At 42.7% G+C, this 24,856-nt stretch overlaps 1 protein-coding gene across 2 annotated transcripts in view; it reads left to right on the plus strand.

The window, feature by feature from the left end:
* Positions 1-377: 377 nt before the first annotated feature.
* Positions 378-24,856, plus strand: part of angptl5 (angiopoietin-like 5) — a 32,422-nt gene continuing 7,943 nt past the window's right edge. The window contains exons 1-5 of one of the 2 annotated variants that reach the window (XM_080197877.1): positions 378-483; positions 1,208-1,415; positions 16,195-16,298; positions 16,843-16,936; positions 19,863-19,963. In XM_080197877.1, coding sequence (XP_080054003.1) covers positions 385-483; positions 1,208-1,415; positions 16,195-16,298; positions 16,843-16,936; positions 19,863-19,963 — 606 coding nt within the window. In that variant the 5' untranslated portion in view covers positions 378-384. The remainder of the gene's footprint in view (positions 484-1,207; positions 1,416-16,194; positions 16,299-16,842; positions 16,937-19,862; positions 19,964-24,856) is intronic. The other variant, XM_080197879.1, reaches the window with a different exon arrangement.

The following is a 24,856-nucleotide window of genomic DNA, read 5'->3' on the forward strand; positions in this document are numbered from 1 at the left end:
TTCACCAAAAAATTATAATCTTTTTTGTATTTCAAGGTTTTGAATTAATCTGTGTTTTGTATTGCTCATTTTCAAGTTTGAAAACAGATGATCGCGATGGGTGTGATTAAAATTAAGTAAACTCTTGGCTAATATTTAATTAATTAATAATATTTAATTAATAATAATTAATAATAATATTAATAATAATATTTAATTAATTAATTTTTTACCTAGTTTGAAAGTAATGCAATTCAAATACTTCCCTTATTACAACCAGATGCATATCTACTATTGGCCACATTCCCTCCTTCTCAGATGCCAAAAGACTATTTCATCAGAAAAAATGTGCGTCAACAAAAATCTCTACTGTTGTAGGAAGTTAATCGTTGTGTTAAAATCAAAATGAGGCCATCGGGCATAACAGTGAGTGTACATGTCCTTATTTGTTTCATCTCAGAAGTATCATCGATGGGAAACAACGCACTATCAGCTAATTCCATGGTAACAAGTACTTTAATCTGTTATTTGCCATTTCTTGAATTTTATATTCTTTAGTCCTTGGCTTTTTACCAGATGTTATGAAATGTAACTTTCACAATGCATATTTCAGATTAAGTAGAGACATATATGTAAGTTTTTAACATTTGTTTTGGAGTGCACCCTTACACTTGTTAATAAAAATGTCAGACTAGCCTACTTTTAGAAATCTCTTATCAAAAGCAGACATTCTTTCCTTTATATCGTTCTGTTTCTGATGATCTTCTGCACTTCAGATAAATCATAATTTCTACTAATCTCAGTTTTTTCTTTCATTCTTTTACTGGATGATACTGCTTTTGTCTTTGATTTAGAGTTAATCTCTTTTTAGTTAAATGTCTTGGCTCAACTGTTAGTACTCTTGCTCCTGACGCAGAAGTTTGGGAGTTTAAGCAGCAGTCTGAGAGTTAGTCCGCAAATCTATGCTGCAATAATGGCTGAATGCTGTTTCGTTTAAGAAACTGCTTGCAAACACCCACAATCTTTAGGGTGCTTCTGCGATGCCAATAAGGTGACTGCTACAACAATATTGTACTATAAATGTATGTATTAAAATTTAATATTTGCCATCTAATATAACACAATAGTTTAAGTTAACTGTGTTTACTTTTATAATTTCAAATTTGCTAGAAAAATTATTATTAAGGTAGCAAATCAAATATTGTGCAGATACCAGTAAGAATTTAAGTATTTCTTTACTAAACAGGACACTGGAGAAGAAATGCCATGTTCAAATAGTTCTGTAGCAAACTTCAGTCAACCAAGTAGAAATGAAGCTGATTTTAAAGCCGGCAGCCACCAAATTACTTCAAGTATTCAAAAGAAAAACATGGATTGCAGCATGCTATGTGAGATACGAAAAAGAACATCAAAAAAAGAAAAGAATTATATGTGCAGTATGTAATATTCTATATACAATGTGTGGATATACAGTAATAGTAAAAATAAATGCAAAATACTGTAGATGCTGGACTCTGAAACAAAAACAGAAAATGCTGGAAAATTTCAGCAGGTCTGACAGCATTTGTGGGGAGAGAATAGAGCCAACATTTCAAGTCTAGCTGACCCTTCGTCAGAGCTGAGAGCAAAGAGAATCAGAGATTTGCGCTATGAGAGTGGGAGGTGGGGGGGGGGGAGCGGCGGGGGTTGGTGTGGAATGGGACAAAGGAAATGTAAGTGAGGATGCAGAAGGCTGAGAAGGTGCTAAAATTGTCCATTCAGTGATCAGAATGTGTGAACGGCAGAACAGAGATACAGATTATTAAAGGACTGCCTGAGGAATATGGCAGTTGCCCTGAAAGGGGTGGGGGGGGGGGGGCGCAAGAAGGAGAGCTGGAATGGAGAAGTGGAAAAATAGAAGGAAAAAGAAGGATGATAAAATGGATGAGTGAGATGAAACGAAATGAAATAAAATAAATGGAAGTGGGGTGAAAGTGGAGAAGCGAGTTCAAGCTCTGAAGTTGTTGAACTCGATGTTCAATCCAGAAGGCTATAAAGTGCCCAATCAAAAGATGAGGTGCTGTTCCTCCAGTTTGCATTGGGGTTCGCTAGAACATTGCAAAAGGCCAAGGATGGACACATGGGCAGGAGAGCAGGATAGTATGTTGAAGTCACAAACGACAGGAAGGTCTGGGTTACCCAGTCTGCATTTCGTCTCTCCGATATAAAGTGGACTGAGTAAAGTAATAGCTAACTCCTTTATTTTTGGTGAGTGCAAACTGTTTATATTCATTAAACTACAATGAGCAACTGTAGTACACAAGAAAATTAAAGCAATGTGATGTGAACATTGCTAACAGATTGAACTAACAGAGGTTAGGTTGGTAAGACCTCATTGAGTGTATTTAGAGATGTTTTCAGTTCTTCTTCAACAACAATGAAGTGACCTTGGGTTGGATTTTTATCTGTCTATCCACATTGGAATGGAGGATGGTAAGCAAATAATATGGTGGGCAGATCATGATTCTGGGATTCCCACTTCCATTCCCACTGTCAGCAATGTTTACTGGTGTATTAAAAAGGGTGTGGATAGTGAGTCCACATGCAGCAGTCCTGACGTTACTGGCTCCAATGGGACAGCGGGCAGTTCACACTCATCGTAATTGTGATGTAGTCACTCCAGCTCCCGAAGGCCTTGTAGCTCGTACCAGCTCAGAGCCTCATAAACTATTCAGGAAGCCTAGTGTGGAGTTGGGAATCTTTTGACAGGTTAAGTTCAAATGTTTCTCCATTTGCTCCTAAAAGGTAAGTGAACTTTCAATTGCCCAGCATTGTGAAAATGGAAGAGCCTTCATATATATGAGAGTACATTATGTCCATTGGATAAAGTGCCCTTTTGCATTGAACAATGTTAATATGCAGAGTTGATTGCATCGCTTGTTCCCTCTGAGTTAAGCTTTCTATTGATTGATAGCTCAGGCATCTGTTTCTCTATGTTAATGCTTGAACAGATAGTTGATCTCCTCCAATACCTTCAAAAGTTTTAATGTATTCAGCTCTGAAAGGTTATTGACCCAATTATGTCATGGAATCTTATTATGAATGCTTGGCTGAATTTTAAGTTATACCAATGGATTCAACTCAACAGAATTTTGATATGGCTGTCAAGGGGTCTATGAGTTTGTTTAACTTGACAGTGTTATGACTATTAAATAGGATTTTTTAAAAAATGGTTTTTGAAAGTCTGCTTACCTTAACTATTTTATGACCATTTGATAGGATTATGTTTTTTTAAAATAAATTTTGAATGACTGTTTAGCTTGACAGTTTTATTAGTATCTCAAAGACTTCGGAATGTTGCCGTAGGGTTCAGGATTTCTCATTAACTCCAGTTTTACTGGGGCTCCTTGTTACCACATTTGGTCAAATGTTGCTTTGATGTCAAGAACAGCCACCTTCACCTCACTCTTGAATTCAACCTTTTTGTCCATGTTTGAATCAAGGCTGTACTGAGGTCAGAGGCTGAATGATCCTAGCAGAAATAAAATTAAGCATCAGTGAACAGTTTATTGCTAAAGAAATACCATTTGATAACACTGTTGTTGACCCCTTCCACAACTTTACGACGATCGAGAATAGACTGATGGAGCGATAATTGGCCGGGTTGGATTTGTCATACTTTTTGCATAGAGGACATACCTGGGCAATTTTCCACATTGGCAAATGTATGCTAGTTTTGTAGCTGTACTAGAACAGCTTGGCTAGGGGTGTGACGAGTTCTGGAGCACAAGTCTTTTTTTGCCGGAATATTGTCAGGGCCCATATCTTTTGCACTATCCTGTGCCTTCAGCTATTCCTTGGCATCACATGGAGTGAACAGAATTGGCTGAAAACCTCTGGAGAAGGCTGAGATGGATCATCTACATGCCACTTCTGGCTAAGAATTGTGGCAAGTGCTTCAGCCGTATCTTTTACACTGATGTTCTGGGATCCCCCATCATTGAGGATGGGTATATTTGTAGCTCCTTTTCCTCCAGTGAGTTGTTTAATTGTCCACCGTCATTTACGACTGGAAGTGGCAGGATTAGAGTTTATATCTGATTGTGGATTCACTTAGCTTTGTCTATCACATGCTGCTGATATTGTTTGGTATGTAAGTAGTCCCGAGTTAGAACTTCACCAGGTTGAGACTTCAGTTTTTAGTATGCCAGCTGCTACTCCTGGCATGTCTGCCTGCATTCTTCATTGAACTGATGTTGATCCCCTGACTTAATCATAATTATAACATCTTTGATAATGGACTCTAGAATGGAAAGTCGATACTGAGGAAAGTTCTAGAGTCCATTATCGAAGATTTTATAGCAGAGCACTTGATAAATTTAGTAGAAGTGGTAGAATCAGGCAGAGTCAGCATTATGAAAGTGGCAATAAGTCACATTTTACAATTTTATAACTTTGCTTCGCTATTCTAACTACTTTTGGGAAAACATTTTTATAATATGTGGTAAACTGAGGTTGGAACTGGAGACAGCTATTATAGAGTCATAGAGGTTTACACCATGGAAACAGGCCCTTCGACCCAACTTGTCCATGCCGCCCTTTCTTTTAAATCCCTAAGAGCTAATTCCAATTGGCCGCATTTGGCCCATATCCCTCTATAACCATCTTACCCATGTAATTGTCTAAATGCTTTTTAAAAGACAAAATTGTACCTGCTTCTATTACTACCTCTGGCAGCTTATTCCAGACACTGTTTGGAAAAAATTGCCTCTCTGGACACTTTTGTGTCTCTCCCCTCTCACTTTAAACCTATGCCTTCTAGTTTTAGACTCCCTACCTTTAGAAAAGATATTGACTACCTAGCTGATTGTGCCTCCCATTATTTTGTAGACTTCTATGGGATCACCCCTCAGCCTCCTACGCTCCAGAGAGAAAAGTCCCAGTCTATCCAGCCTCTCCTTATAACTCAAACCATCCAGTCCTGGTAGCATCCTAATAAATCTTTTCTGCACTCTTTCTAATTTAATAATATCCTTTCTATAATAGGGTGACCAGAACTGTACTCAATATTCCTAGTGTGGCCTTACCAATGTCTTGTACAACTTCAGCAAAACGTCCCAACTCCTGTATTCAATGTTCTGACCAATGAAACCAAGCGTGTTGAATGCTTTCTTCACCACTCTGTCCACCTGTGACTCCACTTTCAAGGAGATTATAAAGGGCAGGTATGTCACAGAATGGACTCTGGTGGTTGCTCAGCACACAGAAACTTGGGGAAATTGCACCAGGATATCAGAATGCAGCATACAGATTTTGCATAATTTAACATGCCTTTCAAAAATCCTATGTTAGCAAATGACAGTTTAAATTTCTGCTTGTAGTAAAATACCAGGTAACAAAATTATCTGAAAAAGAATTGCAAAGATAGAATTGTCAAATGGATCCATTGTTATGACCACCTGAGGGAGGGTGAAATGACTCCACTGTATCACCATTCTAGGTTTGAGTGAAACAGTGATTTTCTTTGTGAATTTAGAGTAGATGTGTTTTGCTAATGCTGCAGGAATTTCATTATTTGTGCTTTCAGATTGTAAAGAATTAGCAAGGGTTTCTTAGGTTAAACAGAAATCAAGATACATTTATTGAAATTAGTTTTTGTTTTTAAAAGGAGGTAACACACATTCATCTGGATCCATACAAACACAAGCAAAGATGACAGAGATTAAGAATGTTTTTCAGTTTGTGAAGAAGACAGTTCATTTTATCAGTGTCACAAGTAGACTTACATTAAAACTGCAATGAAGTTACTGTGAAAATCCCCTAGTCGCTATACTCTGGTGCCTGTTCAAGTACACTGAATACAATTTAGCATGGCTAATGAACCTAACCAGTACATCTTTCTGACTGGAAGGAAACCAGAGCACCCAGAGGAAACCCACACAGACACAGGGAAAATGTGCAGACTCCACATAAACAGTGACCAAAGCCAGGAATATGAACCTGGGTCCCTGGTGCTGTGAAGCAGAAGTGCTAACCACTGTGCCATCATGCTTCCCCAGATAAAGTACAGGACTAATGGTTAGCTGTTAGCTGTTCTTTGGCCGGCCTCAATGTGGGTATTACACGTTGCGGCCATTTTGTTCAGTTGTTTTCCTGGGTGTGGTTGTAAGGAGCAGATTTCCATTGTTTTCAAAAGATCTCAGTTTGCAGTAGCATCTTTTCAGGATGGTTACTTTGCAAAGAATATTGCAGACTGTCTCCAGTATTGCATTTTGATCACTCGTCTCTCTCCTGCTTGGTAATAGCCCCTTAAAGTACTCTGCTGATTGTATATTCCAGAGAAATTTTATTAGAACACGTCTGCTGCAGTCATTTTAGAACAAACAATTGAATTTTGATGTTCTTCTCAGGCACGATTTCTCTAACAGGAGAAGGTCTTTCACACTCCAGAGAAAGTTGAGTGTCTTTTATTTGAACATAAGAACATAAGAACATAAGAAATAGGAGCAGGAGTAGGCCATCTAGCCCCTTGAGCCTGCCCCGCCATTCAATAAGATCATGGCTGATCTGTCATGGCTCAGTTCCACATTCCCGCCCTCTCCCCATAACCCTTAATCCCCTCTCTTATCAAAAACCCATCAACCCGCGTCTTAAAAATATTTAGCGAGGTAGCCTCCACCACTTCAACGGGCAGAGAATTCCAGAGATTCACCACCCTTTGAGTGAAGAAATTCTTCCTCAACTCCGTTCTAAACCGCCCCCCCTTTATCTTGAGGCTGTGCCCCCTAGTCCTACTGTCCTTTCTGAGCGGGAAGAGTCTCTCCACCTCTATCCTATCCATCCCATTCATCATCTTATACGTCTCAATGAGATCTCCCCTCATTCTTCTAAACTCTAACGAGTACAAGCCTAATTTATTCAGCCTCTCCTCATAGCTCAACCCCCTCAACTCCGGCATCAGCCTAGTAAACCTCCTCTGCACTCCCTCCAAGGCCAAAATATCCTTGCCTAAGTACGGCGCCCAAAACTGCACACAGTACTCCAGCTGCGGCCTCACCAATGCCCTATGCAGCCGCAGCAAGACCTCCCTACTTTTATATTCAATCCCCCTCGCTATGAAGGCCAGCATCCCATTCGCCTTCCTGACCACCTGCTGCACCTGCAAGCTGGGTTTTTGCGACTCATGCACAAGGACCCCGAGGTCCCTCTGCACCGTCGCCTGCTGCAGTTTTTCGCCACGTAAGTAATAATCCTTCCTACCATTATTCCTACCAAAGTGGACGACCTCGCACTTGCCAACATTAAATTCCATTTGCCATTTCCTGGCCCATTCGCCCAGCCTATCTAGATCCTTCTGTAGACCCTCCACACCCTCCGCACAATTTGCCGTTCCACCAATCTTGGTGTCCACCAATTTGCATCTCATAAGGTTTATAGTTTTCTAAGAGTCTCCATTGTCTATTAGAGAGTTTCTTTTTTTTAATCAGCCAGAAAAGAGTAATTAGAAATTGTGGATGGAATTTTCCCAATATTTGGCAGAGTGTGGTAGTGCACGGGAATGGAGCGAGGTTGCGGGGGACGGGGATGGAAGCAGTTTTCGTGCCAATTTATTCACCACCCTTGAAAAAATAAATTCTCCTCTATCTGAATGCCCCTGCTGTGCATTAGTGAAATCTCCCTTCTCTTACAGGCGCATAATAGGAGCAAGTTGAGGGCCTCCACCAAGCAGGTCCAAGAGTCTACTTCCAAACTCAGCACAGATGACTTCTCGGAAATAGAGATGGAAGAGCTGCCATAGCTTTCACCCACACTCTCCACCAATGCAGAGTCACATACCTTGGTGGGACTTGGTATTAGAAAGTCTCAGGGTCACAAACTGCTAAGCATCTCACTTCTCTGATGAATAGCAGGCAGAGGCAGGGATGTCTCATGGTACCATTACTCAGAAGTTTGCTGGAGGCCAGGAATTTGCAGAGGCCCAATCAGATGATGTGCTTCTGGACTTGGTTATGCTTTAGCTGCTGGAGTTGCAAAGACAAAGCAAGAACATCATAAAGGGATGTCAGCTACATGCCTCAGATTGAAAGACAGAAGTGAAGAGTCTTATCATCTTCTGTCAGAGGAGATAGTACTGACAATTCAAGGCAACCAGGTCAACAAAGCGAGGGTGAGGACTGCAATAAAGAGCTTGGTGAAAGATTTCTGACCTGCACTGGTGCAGGCATTTATGGGCAACCATGAGTGCCAATGCCAGAAGATGGTAGGCTTCTTGAGCTTATTCCAGTTGTCCCCCTATTCTAAGGAGAAAGCCAAAGGTCCTTGGGTGCTCATAAGGAGGAGAAGAAGGTGGTGCAAAGCCTGAGGTCATCCACCTCAGTGACTCCAAGCATATCCAACCCATCCAAATCCCCTTTCTGTGAGCACTTAAATTCCAGCCCCACAAGCTGCGAAGGGTGTCACTGCAAGAGAGCAGCACTCCAAATGCAGGTCGAGGCCCTCCAGATCTCAGCTATCTAGAGAATGCCTACCAAGGCCATCACAGATAATAGAATGTGACAGACAGCAAGCAGGCTGTCTCCACTTTTGTGGATCCTGCGGATACACTAAGATGTAGCCGCATGGTTAGAAAGGTAAAGATCTAGTAACACAGGTTGGGCACAGGTGTCAGGCATTTGTAGATACCAGTCACCACTGTAAGTAAGCACTCAACTCTCATTGAGTCATAGAATCCTACAGTGCAGGAGGAGGGCATTCAGCCCATTGAGTCTACACTGACCACAATCCCATCCAGGCCCTTTTCACATAACCCCATACATCTACCCTAGCTAGTGCCCCTGACACTATCAAGCAATTTAGCATTGCCAATCCACTTAACCCGCACATCTTTGGACTGTGGGAGGAAACTGGAGCACCCGGAGGAAACCCACACAGACACGGGAAGAATGTGCAAACTCCACAAAGACAGTGACCCAAGCTGGGAATTGAACCTGGGTCCCTGGCACTATGAGGCAGCATGCTAACCACTGCATCACTGTGCTGCCCCATAAATTCTTACTTATTGCAACCTCTCTATAGCTCTTTATTCTAGTGAAATGTCTTCTTGTAATGCTTCTCAGACAACTGCATTCCTGTTCCACAGAAAGGCTGGATACTCAGTCCAGAAGTTCCTTCATCTGCTAAGTCCAGAGCCTCCTCCATCTGCTTGACTGCAAGGTTGACAACACATTGGTGGCATTTTCTCACAGTGGCAGAACACATGGTGTCTCACTGACAATGAGGATAATGCCTACAATGTTCAGGGCAACTGTCATTCAACCCATTCATTGTAATCTGTGCTCTGATATGTTGCCCAGCAGCTAGACTCAATTGGCTTGAGAGCCTCTCACTAAACTTCAAGGCCACAGATCACTATCACTATTCATCAGGAGAGATGAAACTGTCCATGTGACACTGACATGATATGCCCCTGGTTGTTGAGGGTAGCTAGCTGCCATCAGCCAAACAAGAGTCAGTCATTCGCAGACATTGGGGAACAGTGCATTGCAATGTCCCAATTGCAAGCTGTCCCGCAATATAGGGACTATAGGAAGCTGCTCCCTCCCTATGGCACAAGCCTTATTAGTCAGAGTGTGCGCTCCCAGCAGTCAGATGGGAGAGCAGTGTTCATGGAAGCAACTTCAGGATAATGGGATGTGATCATTATCCCTAGTCATCACGATCCATGAACTCGGTGGCTTCGAGCATGTCCTGAGCTCTTTTGCCCCTCCCAGCCATCGCCACTGCCTCGTAGCTAACATCCTCATCCTCCTCATCTGAAGAAATTTGCCGCTCCTCCATCTTCTCTTCAGGCAATTCCTTCCCCAGTTGAAGTACCAGGTTGTGAAGGGTGCAGCAATCACGATATGCGGCACACTCAGCAGGCTGCACTACAGTGCTTCTTCTCACTGGTTCAGGCACTGAAATCACATTTTCAGCATCCGTATGACCTACTCCATCAAAGTGCAAGTAGTGACATAAGCCTTGTTGTATCTGGTCTCAGCTGCAGTCTGTGTCTTCCGCAAATGTGACAACAACCATGTCCTCAGTGGATATCCTTTGTCCCAGGAGCCAGTCCTGTAGCCACTGTGGACCCTTGAAAAGATCAGTGAGTGGCTCAGGATGTAGCAGTCATGCATACTCCCCACAAGTCTAGCATGCACTTGGAGGATGCGATTTGTGTGGTTGAAGATCAGATGAACATTTAGGGAGTGAAAGATCTTGCAATTGATGAACTGCATGGAGATTGGATAGCCATGTGAGTGCAGTCAATGGCACTTTACACCTGCAAAAAACCAGAAATCTCAACAAATTCCCTGGTTATTGCAACCTGGCAATCCTGATCCAGTTGAAATGGATGTAGTTGTGAGCCGTTGTGAAGAGTTCATCCACGATCTCGTTGATGAACTTATGACTGGAGGCTTGTGAGATGCCACAAAGGTCACCTGTGGTACACTGGAAGGAGCCAGTCACGTAAAGGCGTGGGGCAGCTGTAACTTCCAAAGCCACAGAGAGTGGTGGCCCTCTAAGCTCCTGCATTGCCAACTCCTACAGAGGTTGTATAAGTGAGCCACCATGTCCCTGAGCAGGTGAAGTCTTCCCTGACAGTATTGTCACTCATCTGCATGAGGATCAGCAGCTGTCTTTAGATCCTGGGTCATGGAAGTCACCTCCGACAAGCCGCTTCCTGAGGCCCCTCCAGTGGCAGCATAACAGGCCTTGTCACCACTTCCTTCTGAAGGTTCTGCTCCTGCCTCTCGATGCTCCAGAAAATGATATCCTGTTTCACAAGCTGCATCTGTTACTCACACTAATCATTTTTAAGGAAAAGAGAGAGAGTTCACAATGAACTTTTGCCTCCAAGGGCTTACCTTTGGTAGTTGTGTCTTGATGGCCAGTGACTACTATGCTGAACACCACCTTGAGGACCGGTCCCTCAATGGCTCCCAGCATGTACAAGACTGCACATCACCCTTTTCTCACTCAGCTTGACCAAGTAGCCTTGGCTATGGTGACCCTACAGCCTCCTGAGCTCTCGTGTAAGGCACAGGCGTTTATCCTAAATTTCACTCAAAGTCCCTGCATATAACTCAGTCAATGGGGGCAGCTGTAACGACATTGCATTACACACACATCTGATGGATCTGGGTGATCTTGTTAGCCTGTGTGCCCTAGCTCACTGTCAAGGTGGACGTATGTGCTTGTACACTCGATCAGTGGTGCAGAGAGACCATAGCAGTGATAGAATGAGAAAGCCATTTGTGCCAAAGATTAACTGCTGAGCAGCAATCAGTGGCATTACTGACACGCCTCTCTATTAGAGTTGGCATTGTCAGTAATGAATTTGCAGGCAATGCCCCTCCCCCAACACAACCTATAAATGGATCACTCAGTATGTGGTTTCTGGCCACCCACTCAATACACTAGACCGGGTTTTCCTACCTAGTGCCATATTCCGCCAAGAAGGCAGAGGCTCAGCAGCTGAAGAATGAAGTGTCAAAATGGATTAGTTTAAAACTTGGCTATCTTCCCCTTTGGACGCTGAGTCCTCTCACTTCTGGGCCAACTCTTCCCCTTTTCTGTCACCGAGGCTCTTACCCCTTTGGCCAGTTCCATTGCCCCTGCTGATACCGTGCCTTCAGTCCCCTGAGCCTTCAGCATTCAGGCCCACGCTAATGGCTGTTTTTGTAGCTGGTGCCAATGCAGTAGCACTGTCTGTCTGTTGCTTCTCTCAGCCCTATTACCCCCTCCTCCTCTTGCTCTCTGTCTCTGTGCCCTCCTCTTCCAATTTCCTCCCTCCCCACCCCCCCTTAGTCTGCCATAAAAAGGTTTTACTTGAAACTGTAGTTTTGAAACATGTGAAGAGCTCATTGCAGTAAAACTTTAACTTAACTTTTTAAACAAAATTTGCATGCGACTATTGTTTCATATTAAAGGAGTAGGGGGCACGAGAGAGGTTAGTAGCGTTTCTACAAATAAGGTCCGGATAAAGGCTGGTATAAAGACACTTTACCTGAATGCACGAAGCATTCGGAACAAAGTGAATGAGCTGAAGGTACAAATCAGCACAAATGGGTATGATCTAGTGGCCATTATGGAAACATGGTTGCAGGATGACAGGGACTGGGAACTGAATATCCAGGGGTATCAGGCGTTTAGGAAGGATAGACAGGAGGAAAAAGGAGGTGGGGTAGCTCTGTTAATGAAGGATAATATGAGGGTGATAGTAAGAGAAGATATAGGCTCCAAAGAGCAAAATGTGGCATCGTTGTGGGTGGACATAAGGAATAGTAAGGGGAGAAAGACACTGGTGGGTGTGGTCTATAGGCCCCCAAATAATAACTTTGAGGTAGGGCAGGCTATAAGCAAACAAATAATTGATGCGTGCAGAAATGGAACGGCGATAATTATGGCGGATTTTAATCTGCAATTTGATTGGATGACCCAAGTCGGATGCGGTGGGCTTGAGGAAGAATTCTTGGAATGCTGTCGGGATAGTTTCCTTGAACAGTATGTAACAGAACCTACGAGGGAGTGAGCTATCTTAGATCTGATACTGTGTAACGAGGCAGGTACAGTAAGGGATCTTCTTGTGAGGGATCCTCTTGGGACGAGTGACCATAGCATGGTTGAATTTCTGATGCAGATGGAGGATGAGAAAGTAGGGTCCCGAACCTGTGTACTCTGTTTGAGCAGAGGGGAGTATGATAAGATGAGGGCGGAATTGGTGAATGTAGATTGGGGGCGCAGATTGGTTGGTAGGATGGCTGAGGAACAGTGGAGGATTTTTAAGATCTTTTCCGGTACTCAGAAATATATTCCGATGGTAAAGAAGGACTGTAGGAGAAGAGATAACCAGCCGTGGTTATTGAAGGAAATAAAGGAGAGTATTAAATTAAAAGCTGATGCGTTCAGAGTGGCTAAAAATAGTGGGGAATTAGAAGATTGGGAAAGATTTAAAAACAACAAAGAATGACTAAGAAAGCGATAAAGAAAGGAAAGATAAAGTATGAAGCTAAACTATCTCTAAATATAAAAAATGATAGTAAAAGTTTTTACAAATATATGAAGAAGAAGAGACAGGCTAGAGTGAATGTTGGACCCTTGGAGGACGAGAGGGGGGATTTAGCAGTGGGTGACGGGGAAACGGCTGAAGCTTTAAATAAGTTTTTTGCCTCTGTCTTCATGGGGGAGGACACAAATAGCTTGCCGAATATTAAAGATAGAAGGATGGTAGGAGATGAGGTCCTTAATGCAATTACTGTCACTAGAGAGGTAGTGCTTGATAGACTAACAGGACTGAAGGTAGACAAGTCCCCAGGACCGGAGGGAATGCATCCCAGGGTTCTGAAAGAAATGACAGAGGTGATAGCGGATGCCTTAGTAATTATTTGTCAAAATTCGCTGGACTCTGGGGAAGTGCCAGAAGATTGGAAAACAGCTAATGTTACGCCGCTGTTTAAAAAAAGTAGCAGACAAAAGGCAGGGAATTATAGGCCGGTTAGTTTAACGTCCGTAGTTGGAAAAATGCTAGAATCCGTCATCAAAGAAGAAATAGCGAAGCACCTAGAAAAGAATGGTTTGATCGAGCAGACGCAGCACGGATTCGTGAAGGGGAAGTTGTGTTTAACAAATTTATTGGATTTCTATGAGGATGTGACTAGTGCAGTAGTCAGAGGGGAACCAGTGGATGTGGTGTTTTTAGATTTCCAGAAGACGTATGATAAGGTGCCTCACAAGAGGTTGCTGCAAAAGGTTAGGGTGCACGGAGTTGGGGGTAAGGTGTTAGCGTGGATGGAGGATTGGTTGTCCAATAGGAAGCAGAGAGTTGGAATCAATGGGTGCTATTCTGATTGGCAGTTGGTGACTAGTGGAGTGCCGCAGGGATCAGTGCTGGAGCCTCAACTGTTTACCATTTACATAGATGATCTAGAGGAGGGGGCTGAGTGTAGGGTAACGAAATTTGCTGATGACACGAAGATGAGTGGAAAAGCAAATTGCGTGGAAGGCACGGAAAGTCTGCAGAGAGATCTGGATAGGCTGAGTGAGTGGGCAAGGTCCTGGCAGATGGAGTATAATGTTAGTAAATGTGAGGTTATCCACTTTGGTAGAAATAATAGTAGGACGGATTATTATTTAAAGGGTGAAAAGCTGCAGCATGCTATGGTGCAGAGGGACCTGGGGGTCCTTGTGCACAAATTGCAAAAACCTAGTCTGCAGGTGCAGCAGGTGATCAAGAAGGTGAATGGAATGTTCGCCTTTATAGCGAGGGGTATAGAGTATAAAAGCAAGGAGGTCTTGCTGCAACTGTACAGGGCACTGGTGAGGCTGCAACTGGATTACTGTGTGCAGTTTTGGTTGCCGCATTTGCGAAAGGATATATTGGCCTTGGAGGGAGGGCAGAGAAGGTTCACTAGGCTGATACCAGAGATGAGGGGGTTAGCCTATGAAGAGAGATTGAATAGACTGGGTCTGTACTCGTTAGAGTTTAGAAGGCTGAGGGGGGATCTTATAGAGGCATATAAGATAATGAAGGGGATAGATAGGGTAGAGGTAGAGAGATTCTTCCCACTTAGAAAGGATAGCAGGACTAGAGGGCACAGCCTCAAAATAAGGGCGGGGGGCAGTTTAGATTGGAGTTGAGGAGGAACTTCTTCACTCAAAGGGTGGTGAGTGTCTAGAATTCTCTGCCCGTTGAAGTGGTGGAGGCTGAATATATTTAAGTCATGGGTAGATAGGTTTCTGATAGACAAGGGAATTAAGGGTTATGGGGAGAAAGCGGGAAAGTGGAACTGATCCACTTCACATCAGCCATGATCTTGTTGAATGGTGGGGCAGGCTCGAAGGGCTAGATGGCCTACCCCTGCTCCTATTTCTTATGTTCTTATATACAAGAAATACCAAGGAACTGGAAGCCAGAGTGTGAACACTGAATAGGTTAAGTAGGTTGTTGAACAAGAGGAAATGTAGGATATAGGGTTATGGGAACAAAGCAATCGTGAGGTTGCTCATGGAGTTTAAATACCAATCCAGAACAGAAGGGTCAAACAGCTTTGAGCGAGATTATACTTTCTTTATATTTCCATCAAAATACACTGAAGCAAGGCCTATATTATGTCAGTGTCCAAACTTCAATTTAATGGGTGCGATTTTACCAGCTAGCTGCACTTCTCGATTAGTGCAGCGGACTGAGAAATTTAAGAGGGAGGGAGAAAACAGGATTCACAACCGGCTGTCCACATCTATTTTTTCTGGATGTAATCAGCCTTGTGCCGGGTAACAGCATGAGGCTGATTATAGTGTGCTAATAATGAGTAGCATCTATTTAGCGAGCCTTGAACTCAACTGTCCAGGTTCGCTAAAGTTTCTGCCTTCACTGGTGTGGATCACGCATGTTCTTTATCAACAGGCATCAGGCGTGATGGCCTCGCTGATGGGACCAGAGGCCATTGAGGCCCCATGGGAAATAGGGGGCAGGTGGGGTGCCCCTCTGGAAATACCAGTTTGGCATTGCCCACCAAGCACAGTGACACTGCCCAGCAGACACCAGGCAGTGGCAAAGGGTAGGGCCTGAGGGGGCAGGGGCAGGGCCAGACCGGGTTTGGGGGGAGATAGGAGGGGAGGGAATGGAGGTAACTCTGCACATGGAGGTGATGGGGGCTGCTAGTGGGACCAGGACTCGGAGGCCATCAGGGATTGGTGAGGGTAGGGGAATGGTTTGGAGGCTGGCCGTCGGGGGAGGGGGCAGTCAAGAACCAGAGGCCAGGGCCGGTGATCAAAGGTCGGGGCCAGCGATCAGGAGGCCGGTGACGTTGGAGGGGAGAGCCGTTTTCAACCAGTCTCCTCAGCGCATGCTCACTAGCCCCTAATGTAGGCCTTGCTTCAGTGTATTTTGATGGAAAGGTAAAGAAAGTATAATCTCGCTCAAAGCTGTTTGACCCTTCTGCTCTGTGTTGCTATTTAAACCCCATGAGCAACCTCACATGATTGCTTTGTTCCCGTAACCCCATATCCTACACTCCTTCTTTTGTTCAACAACCTACTTAACATATTCAGTGTTCACACTTTGGCAGTATATTTTGCAGCCTCACAATCTTTTGCATTAAAATTGGTCTTCCATAAAAAGGTTTTACTTGAAACAGTAGTTTTGAAACATGTGAAGAGATCATTGCAGTAAAACTTCAACTTAACTTTTTGAAGGAAATTTGCGTGCGACTATTGTTTCATATACAAGAAACACCAAGAAACTGATTCGAAATATGATAGAAAATCAGCAACAATCCTTGGATGACCTTGCAAACCAGGTAAAATCACTACCACTATTCAATTTAGAATGAAATAGTTCATTTTTTAGCTAGTAATACAGTCCCGCAGAAGAATTTCTGGGTACAGTAAAATTGTAGATGTGTTTAATAGAAGAATTGAAAAAATGTTGACACTTAACTCTCGCACCCAGGTAAATTGTGCAAGTTTTAAAAATAAATGGTCAATTCCCCCTCTCCTTACACCATTCTGAACACTGAAAATGTTGACTAAACTGTGATAATGTTTGAAATATGTTGGTCATGCCAAGATACCTGGCCCAGCTCCCATAAATTGAAGTCATCTGTTGAATAGAGGTCAGATTGGAGGCCTCTTTGCTTTGCATTGCTCAGTGCCTTTTAAGGATAGTTCTAGTCTAAATATTCTAAAGGATTGTTTAGCCTGTGAATATTAGAGTGTGCAGAATTACAGAATTTGAAATTGCAATAGCATTTTTTGTAAAAGTTCTTTAATTATTTCTGAGATGATATACAGGTAATACAATAGCTTTTAATGTTTGCAAAAAATGTATGAATCTTTTAACAGATGAGAGAACTGATGAGCAGAGTTCTTCTTTTAAATGCACACTTTCTGGCAACCAGTATTGAACAATTTCCTACCAGACCAGTGCAGTCACATGGTGAGTGACTGCTGTCAGTCAGTGCTAGAAATGCTTTGAAACAGTTACTGTACTCATGATGGAATATGAAAATTATTGTGTTATATGAGATTTCTTGTATTAGGGCCAACTCTTTGCTTGGTGAATTCCTGATTGTGGATGGATCTGTGTTCATGGGAGGGGGAGGCTGTCAATTTAATATTTAACTGAGTCTCCAGGATCTGCCCACTTCTAGAATATTCCATTGAGTATGAATACATCTGCTGAAATATGTGCATGTGTTCATGTGATACATCAATAATTGAAAATATCATATGATACAATAGCCAACATTGATGCCATATCAATGCTAAATGACCTGAAGTATCCCAACAGTTACTTGGTATTACAAAACTTGAATATTGCCAAAAAGAGAGACATGTTGTTGAAGCCTTTCATCTTGCATTCATCAGGACAAACGCAAGAATACCAAATTTCAAATTATTACAACAGTTTATGCTGATTGGTTGGCAAGTTGACTTTGATTGCCATGGAGAAATCAAGGCAATAACTATGGGCTTCTCAAGCTCCTGGGTAATTCAAGAAAGGCACGTAGCTTGAAAATGTTTCTTTTGTTTGCGGGGGGAGTCATCTCTATGTACGATTGTATATCACAAAGTATAGAAGAACCACGTTATGAGCTCAACTGATTACCTTGAATTAGTTGTTCATCTACCTATTAGCACACACAGGATTATTCAGAGAGTGTTGTGTAATCACAACTTGCACCTAATAGTAGATATTTTGTTTTGGGTTTTGCAAGCATGTTAAGTACAGGTGTGCATTCTATCTATTATGAACAACAGAAGGAGTATGCTGTTTGATCTGAACAGCTAATTGCTAGCCTATGTATCTGATAAAACACCAGGAATGAAATTCTCACAGCCGGGGGCGATTCTCCAATTGCAACCCCAAATTTTCTGGTGGGTTAGGTCAGGAGAATTGTACATCAACCATTTTGCTAGATTTGCTCATGCGTTCCTGACGCATGCACATCTCCCAGAGTCAGGGAACAGGCGCAGTCAAGACTGTGCTGGAAACTAGCAGCAAGAGAGGTAAGTGATTTAAATCTGTTTTAAATATATTTTAAATGTATTTTAAATGTCATTATCGGGCTTGGCAAGTTCCTACCCCGCCAGAAGTACTTCACTTTGGCAGGGTTTAGATTAGCTCCCCACATTCAAGGAGCTAGTGGGAGCCCATGCCGGAGTGAAGGGTGAGGCAATCAGGGGTCTCAGGGCATTGGGCGGCAGAGGAGTGGTGCCCCATGGGCATGGTACCCTGGCAGTGCCAGCCTGTGCTCGTGGCACTAGCCAAGCAGCAAAGTGTCTATGCCGAGAGGGCATCTTGGCACTGCCCAGAGGGCATGGAGCAGTGGCAAGGGGGTGGGGCCTATTGTGGGTGGGACCTAGAGGATGATTGGTCGGGGTAGGGGATCCCGCTGCCACTTTGCATGGAGATCACTCTGGGCTGGAGGATGGCCAGTGATTGGGGCGAGCTGTGGGGTCTGCCTCCCACCAGGGTGTCTGTTTGGGGGGGGTGGAGGTTAGTCTGTCGGGTGGGGTCTGCTGTGGTGGGGGAGGGGTGGGGGGGTTGCTACTGCTGTTGGGGATGGCCTGGACATTGGGGCGCTCTGGGACGGTAAGGGGAGGGGGAGGGCATGGGTCAGGGTTGGCTTAGGAATTGATTTAGCTGGCCAGCAAACGTGGAGACTGACAGACCGGGGCCACTGTGCATGCGCAGAATTCCGGAGCTGTCAGACTCTGGCACGAATAGGCCCCCCCCGCCCCCACCGAGTTTTTAATGATATTGATGACTGTGACTTCTGCAGTGCACAGAGTGGGGAGATCTGGGTCTGAAATTACACTGAAGAAACAGTCGTGATCTAGAACATTTTTATCGACAATATAGCGCTTTTGGGAGAATCGCCCTCAACATTGCTCAATTGCGTGGTAAACAGAACTTCTTCTTGGACTGACAGCATCCTGTTGGTGGGAAATATCACTTGCATAGCCACTGCATTGTAGCAGTGTTAACTGGCTGTTGTGAAATTGTAATAGTTTGAAGTTTTATATTCTTGAATTTATCCTGATGAGTACAAGATGAAAAGTCTTGGCAACATGTCTCTATTTTCAGCAATAGAAGGGTAGCCATGCATTTCTGATAGTCAGAATTACTACTATATATACGGGAGAATTTAAAATTCAAATTGATTCTGCTGGAAATTTTTAAAACTGAGAAAATGATTTTGTCTTTACATTGCTGGAGGATCTGAAATGCAGAGCAGCAATTTTCTGCTCCTTAATGTGTAAGCAAATAAGTTCCAGGCCTCGAAATGACTGGGCCTCATGGCAAGGACCTGTACTCCTCCTGCTATCCATCCAAAACTAAATAGTCCGCATATTAATGTGCACAAGTAGATAGTAACAGTAGCTGAATGTATTTTGCATTTTATTTTACATTAACAAACAGTGATTACGTATGTCTTAATTTTGATATATTGATATATCTCTGAAGAGCAATTAATATGCATTTTAATTATGCATATTATTTTTTCTTACTTTATCTGCCAGGGTGTACTCTTTAACATACTTTGTAGGGATAGGACATAAAACTTCAAAATCATTCAGTTGGATGCACCTTTTTCTGCAAAAAGATTATGAAGTTCAAAACCATATTATAAAAATTATAGAGCAATAATGACATAACTCAAGATTCTTTTAAAATTGTTATTACTGACCTAATAATTAATTTTGATTTGTGTGCCATTCTGTTTTGCAAAACCTAATATATTTAATAACAAAATAAATCGAGACTAAAAGAGAGATTATTTAGGAGTAACAAAACAGTTTTTGTCAGCTTTTTTACGTTAGCAACTGAAAATATTCTTTGTTAATAATTGTTGCAGGACTTGACTGCACTGATATTAAGGATACTATAGGCTCTTTATCTAGAACACCAAGTGGAATCTACATAATTCAACCAGAGGGAGCTGATTATCCATTTGAGGTACATATAAATCTCTGATACTATTACTTCTCGATTTCTTCATTTCTGGTTCTCTGCTTATGACGCTTTTAAAATCACTAAAGAAGCTAATGAACTACTTCAGCATTTTATTGTGCTCTCAATGTAAAAATAATACAAAAAACAATCAACATTGAATAGCACAGGTACATGTCACACAAATAAGAATCTGCTTACGAAGAACTTAACTTCAGAAATGTATAAGTAAGTTAAACAAAGGTACCATATATCAGGAATTAGATTTCTTCCTGAACAGCTTGTAATTAGAATGACAAAGATAATTTGAATCCCTTAACCCTTGAGTGAATGCAATGATGTACTATTGTTTTGGATAATTTTAGTTGATTTGATCCAGGTATACATTTGTGAAATTCAATGGCTATTTTCTTCTTTATTATTGGACATGATGGCATTAGATCATATTTCTGACTCCATCACCGGTGATCCAGATAATACGTCAGAAGACAGGCCTCAGACTTGGAAGTCCATCCGTGTTATTCAAATTTTACGAAATGGAGTAGCTAAACTTGTTAATTTCCCAATTGACTACAGAAATACATGAGGAGTGATCTTACCACCTATTCATGCCATAATTCTGCTGCAACAAGATTGGAGAATTTGGTGGCCAGTCAAATCTTCATTCAATGCAGCGGGATGGGAAAATCCTGCTGGGCATGAACAGTGGTAAGATTCTGGCTGTGGTGTGAGCAACAAATGCTTGCAGAGTGTTTATTTCCAGGTTTCTTGCCTTTCATTTTGATCAGCTTGTTAGGGCACTTTTGAATACTCCAGTCGAGCCCTAAGTTTAAATTAGCAGTTTAGGCTGTTGTGACTGCTGGCAGTGCTACATATAAGAAGTTGCATTTTAATTTCAAACTTCTCTTATTTAGAGGGCTTAATCATCCCGCAGAGTGGCCTGTTTTTGATCTCACCATCTCAGCCTTCTAGGCGAAACATGGGAATAATAATCTCTTGTGGGAGACACATCCTCCAATGAGGAAGAGAGAAGGTGGAGGAAAATGGGAAGAAGGGTCCAGAATGCTCATGAGGATGACAGAGATGTGCCAAGCCAAGAGTGTGATGATTCATGAATCCTCAATGGAAGCGAAGGAAGTACCTTTTAAACCCAATATGCAATGTCTCAGGTTCTCAAGAGCCACAGTCACATCACCCTGTGACATGCTGGCAGGGAAGATTTTGATCATCTGTGTTGGGGTCACTGTTTCACTTACTTTCTTTGCAACAGAATCCTTTTAAGCAGCATGTGCAGACCTCTGTTGTATTATGCACAGCCTGCTGCATGTCACTTTTTAAAAAATTAATTAAGGAATGTGAGTGTCACTGTGGGCCAGAATTCCTAATTGCCTAGTGTTTGGGCTGAGTCGCTTTTAGGCCATTTCAGAATCAGCTACATTGTTGTGGCTTTGAAGTCACTTGTAGGATAGGCCAGATCAGGTAAGGACGGCAGATAATGAACTAGATGGTTTTTTTTAATGACAATCGACAATAATGTCATATTCAGCATTAGACTTTTAATCCCAGATTTTCTTATGTTGACTTCAAATTTCACCATTTTTCATGGTAGGTTTTGAATGTAAGTCTCAGAGTATTATTGGTTTCAATGGTTTATCTGGCTTACAATACCACTGGTCCACCATCTTCCATTGCAGCAAGGTCTTCAGTGATGCTATGTCCAGAAAGGCAATCAATTATATTTCTTTCATAGTGGATCACCAGATTCAACTCAAAAAAGCGAGAGGGTTTGTGGCAGGGTTTCCCCATGGTCCAGGGAGTCACTGACTGCAATCACATCAGCACAAATGTGCCAGTTGGCTAGCCTTATACCTTTACTAAATGGAAGGGATTTCACATGTTGTAAATCCAGCTGGTCTGTAACCATACTCAACAGATAATGCAGGTATACACAAGGTACCCTGGCAGTAGCCTAGTACATTCTACTTAACTCTCAGATGCCAGACCTATCCAGCAGCCCTGATGCCTGGACAGTTGGCCTCTAGGTGACAAGGGTTATTCATTGAAGAGATTATTTATAACTCCAGTGAGGATCCTGGGATTAAATGCGGAGTGGAATGACAATGTCAGAAGCATCAGGACCATTGTAGACCAGAAAAGATGGTTGCTGAAATTGAGGTGTAGATGCCTTGACAGATCAGGAGATGCATTGCAGAATGCTCTATCACAAATGTCACTCATAGCTGTGGTATCTATACCATCCATAACCTCACCATTCAGAGGGGATGCCCTTGAAGAATAAGGATGCCAGATTGAAGTCAGCCATCTCAGGATGAGGGCAATGACAACGTTCAGGAAAACCCCAGTGTACAGGTACAAGGCCCTGGATATGATTGCGTAGATGGTTGTGACACAAGGGATGCCTTGATAATGCAGGGATTAAAATAGGTTGCGAAGTACCAGTTTGAGATGTGTGCACTGCATTTGTCCAAAAGTCATTTTTTGTGGAATGTGAGAATCATGCCACCATCTTGTCAACACATTTACCTTTTCTTTCGATGCACCCTGCCCAGCCATCAATTGTTAAAGCTCATGTTGAACCCTTAGATGGAATTCAACAGCTATGACATGAGTAACCTCTGCATGAGGGACTTTGAAGTTTGTTTACTTAGTAAGAAGTCTCACAACACCAGATTAAAGTCCAGTAGGTTTATTTGGAATCATGAACTTTTGGAATGCTGCTCCTTCATCAGGTGAGTGGAGGTGTCCACTGACCATGGAAGAAGCTTATCAGTCCGTAGAGTGGGTGATCACTGTGTACATTGTCTGATGGACACCTCCACAGCCTGGGCGAGAGCACGCAGCCCCTCTGTTTTATCTGCCAAATCGCCACGTGCTTCAAACTGGCAGCCAGCATCTTGCCCCTTATGGATGACTCCAGATGCTCATCATCTAACTCAGGATCAGTCTCTGGATCACTCCTGACAATCCTCTGACTTCCCAAGACCTGCTCCACCACACTCTCCAGCAGCTGCATATGAGACTGAAATGCCGTCACCAAATAATGCCTGCCCTTGTTGCAATGTGTTAATCCCTGCCATGGCGGCAGTATCTGCACTGGTGCTTGGGGCAGAGAGGGGATATGATGGAGCTTCCTCCAAGTGTTCTTCATCCTTGGAAGGAAATGATTAACACCTTGGTCCATGGAAGAGGCTTCACCTGCACAAGAGAGACAGGAAAGGCTGTTAATTGGCATTCCAAACCTTTCAACAGTTCTGCAAGATCACAATGTACAGTACAATTCCAGTCATGTGCAATATGAAATGTGACACTGTGAACACTGTACTCACGTGCAGCAACACTAGAAGCTCTCCTCTAGGAAGCATACATGGTTTTTAGTGAGAATTGAATCATGCCAAGCATCAATCCATCTCCCACTTGCCCTATCAACCTTTGTTCCAGTTTGAGCCATTTGCTCTCTCATCAGATCCATACCTTCCTTCAATCTCGATTTTGACTATCAGCCAAGAGGATTCAGATCAGGAGAGCAGTAAAACCTCCTTGTGTAGCATTAGAATCAGAAGCTCAGAGACAGTGCTTCAGTTCTGCCTCACTCCCTGGCAATGTGGCCATGCTTTTACTGAAAGTAAGTGTAAAATTGCATTGACTAACACTGTTAAGTTAATTGATGCAATTCATCTATGCCGGGATAACACAATGCTTGGTCGCTAAGACCTTCTTCAGCTGTACAGAATCCCCGCTCCTTCCTGATGAATGCTATTTTTACAATGGTGGTTACAGGATGTGAAAGTCCCACAATGCTCTCAGAAAACTAATTTAAATTTAAATACCACCCCAGGGCTGGAAAATAGCAGCTAATTGGAATTGGGAGCAATTGGCTCCAGTAGTACAGAGAATATAATTTGTAAGTAATTAGGGCTATCTCAGTGACATAGAAGGGATGAGGAGGGAAGAAAATTGATTGGAGAATTTCAAACAAGTACTTAGAGGAGTGAGGCACATGGCTTTAGGGGCTGACAGCACTTTCAAAAATCAAGAAAGGTAAGTGGGTAAAAAATGGCAAGACCAGAAGGGTATGAGGAGCAAAAGAAATAACTTACTAATGACTAATTGGACCTTTGGAATATGAAAACTGTTATTTCTAGTCTCTTACTTCTTGATTCTAAGTTCTTATTTTATCAATTGCATTCTTTTTTATCTTTCCATATTTTCTGAATTCCACTATGGTTAGCACTGCTCTAAACTTTCTTCTCCTTTTTCCCAAACTGTAGATATGCTGTCCTACAAGCTGTTACTACTCTTTTTATTGGCATGAAATCAAGATTCCTTGGCCCATAACTTCCTGGTTCTCCAGTATTGCATTTAGGGGGTAGCCCAATGATGTGTTGGTGAATCCCTCCAGGAAGTTCCCACGTAAGGGATTAGCCAGCAATTATCCAGAAGTGCTAACTTCCCATGGACAATCAGGCTTCGCTGGAAACCATCCAACAAAGGCAATGTAAACTGTTAACTTCAGATAGTTCTTCCAGTTTTACTCTGATAGTTACTCTGAATGAGTTAGAACAAAAAACTCCAGAGTAACAATGTAAACACCCACACTGAGCCTCGCGTTGGACACTCCGCTTATACATGACCTTACAATGGATCCCCCACACTACCCTGACCCAGCTCTCCTGCTCCCTGGTCCAACCTGAAACCACTTCCCCAAGACCTGACCCAACCCCCTCCCCCTACTTAGCTCTGAAATATACCTTTTTGTTTTAAATTATCCCTTCAAACATCTCCTTTATGGCAACTAGTGACATATAAATTGGAGGTCCTTTCTTCCCTGCGCCGCAGATACTCCCCACCGCTGCAGCTAGGGATGTGTTACGTTACTCT

This window comes from Carcharhinus amblyrhynchos, chromosome 10 (assembly GCF_965287045.1).
Source record: "Carcharhinus amblyrhynchos chromosome 10, sCarAmb.v2.hapA, whole genome shotgun sequence".
Lineage (NCBI taxonomy): Eukaryota > Metazoa > Chordata > Chondrichthyes > Carcharhiniformes > Carcharhinidae > Carcharhinus > Carcharhinus amblyrhynchos.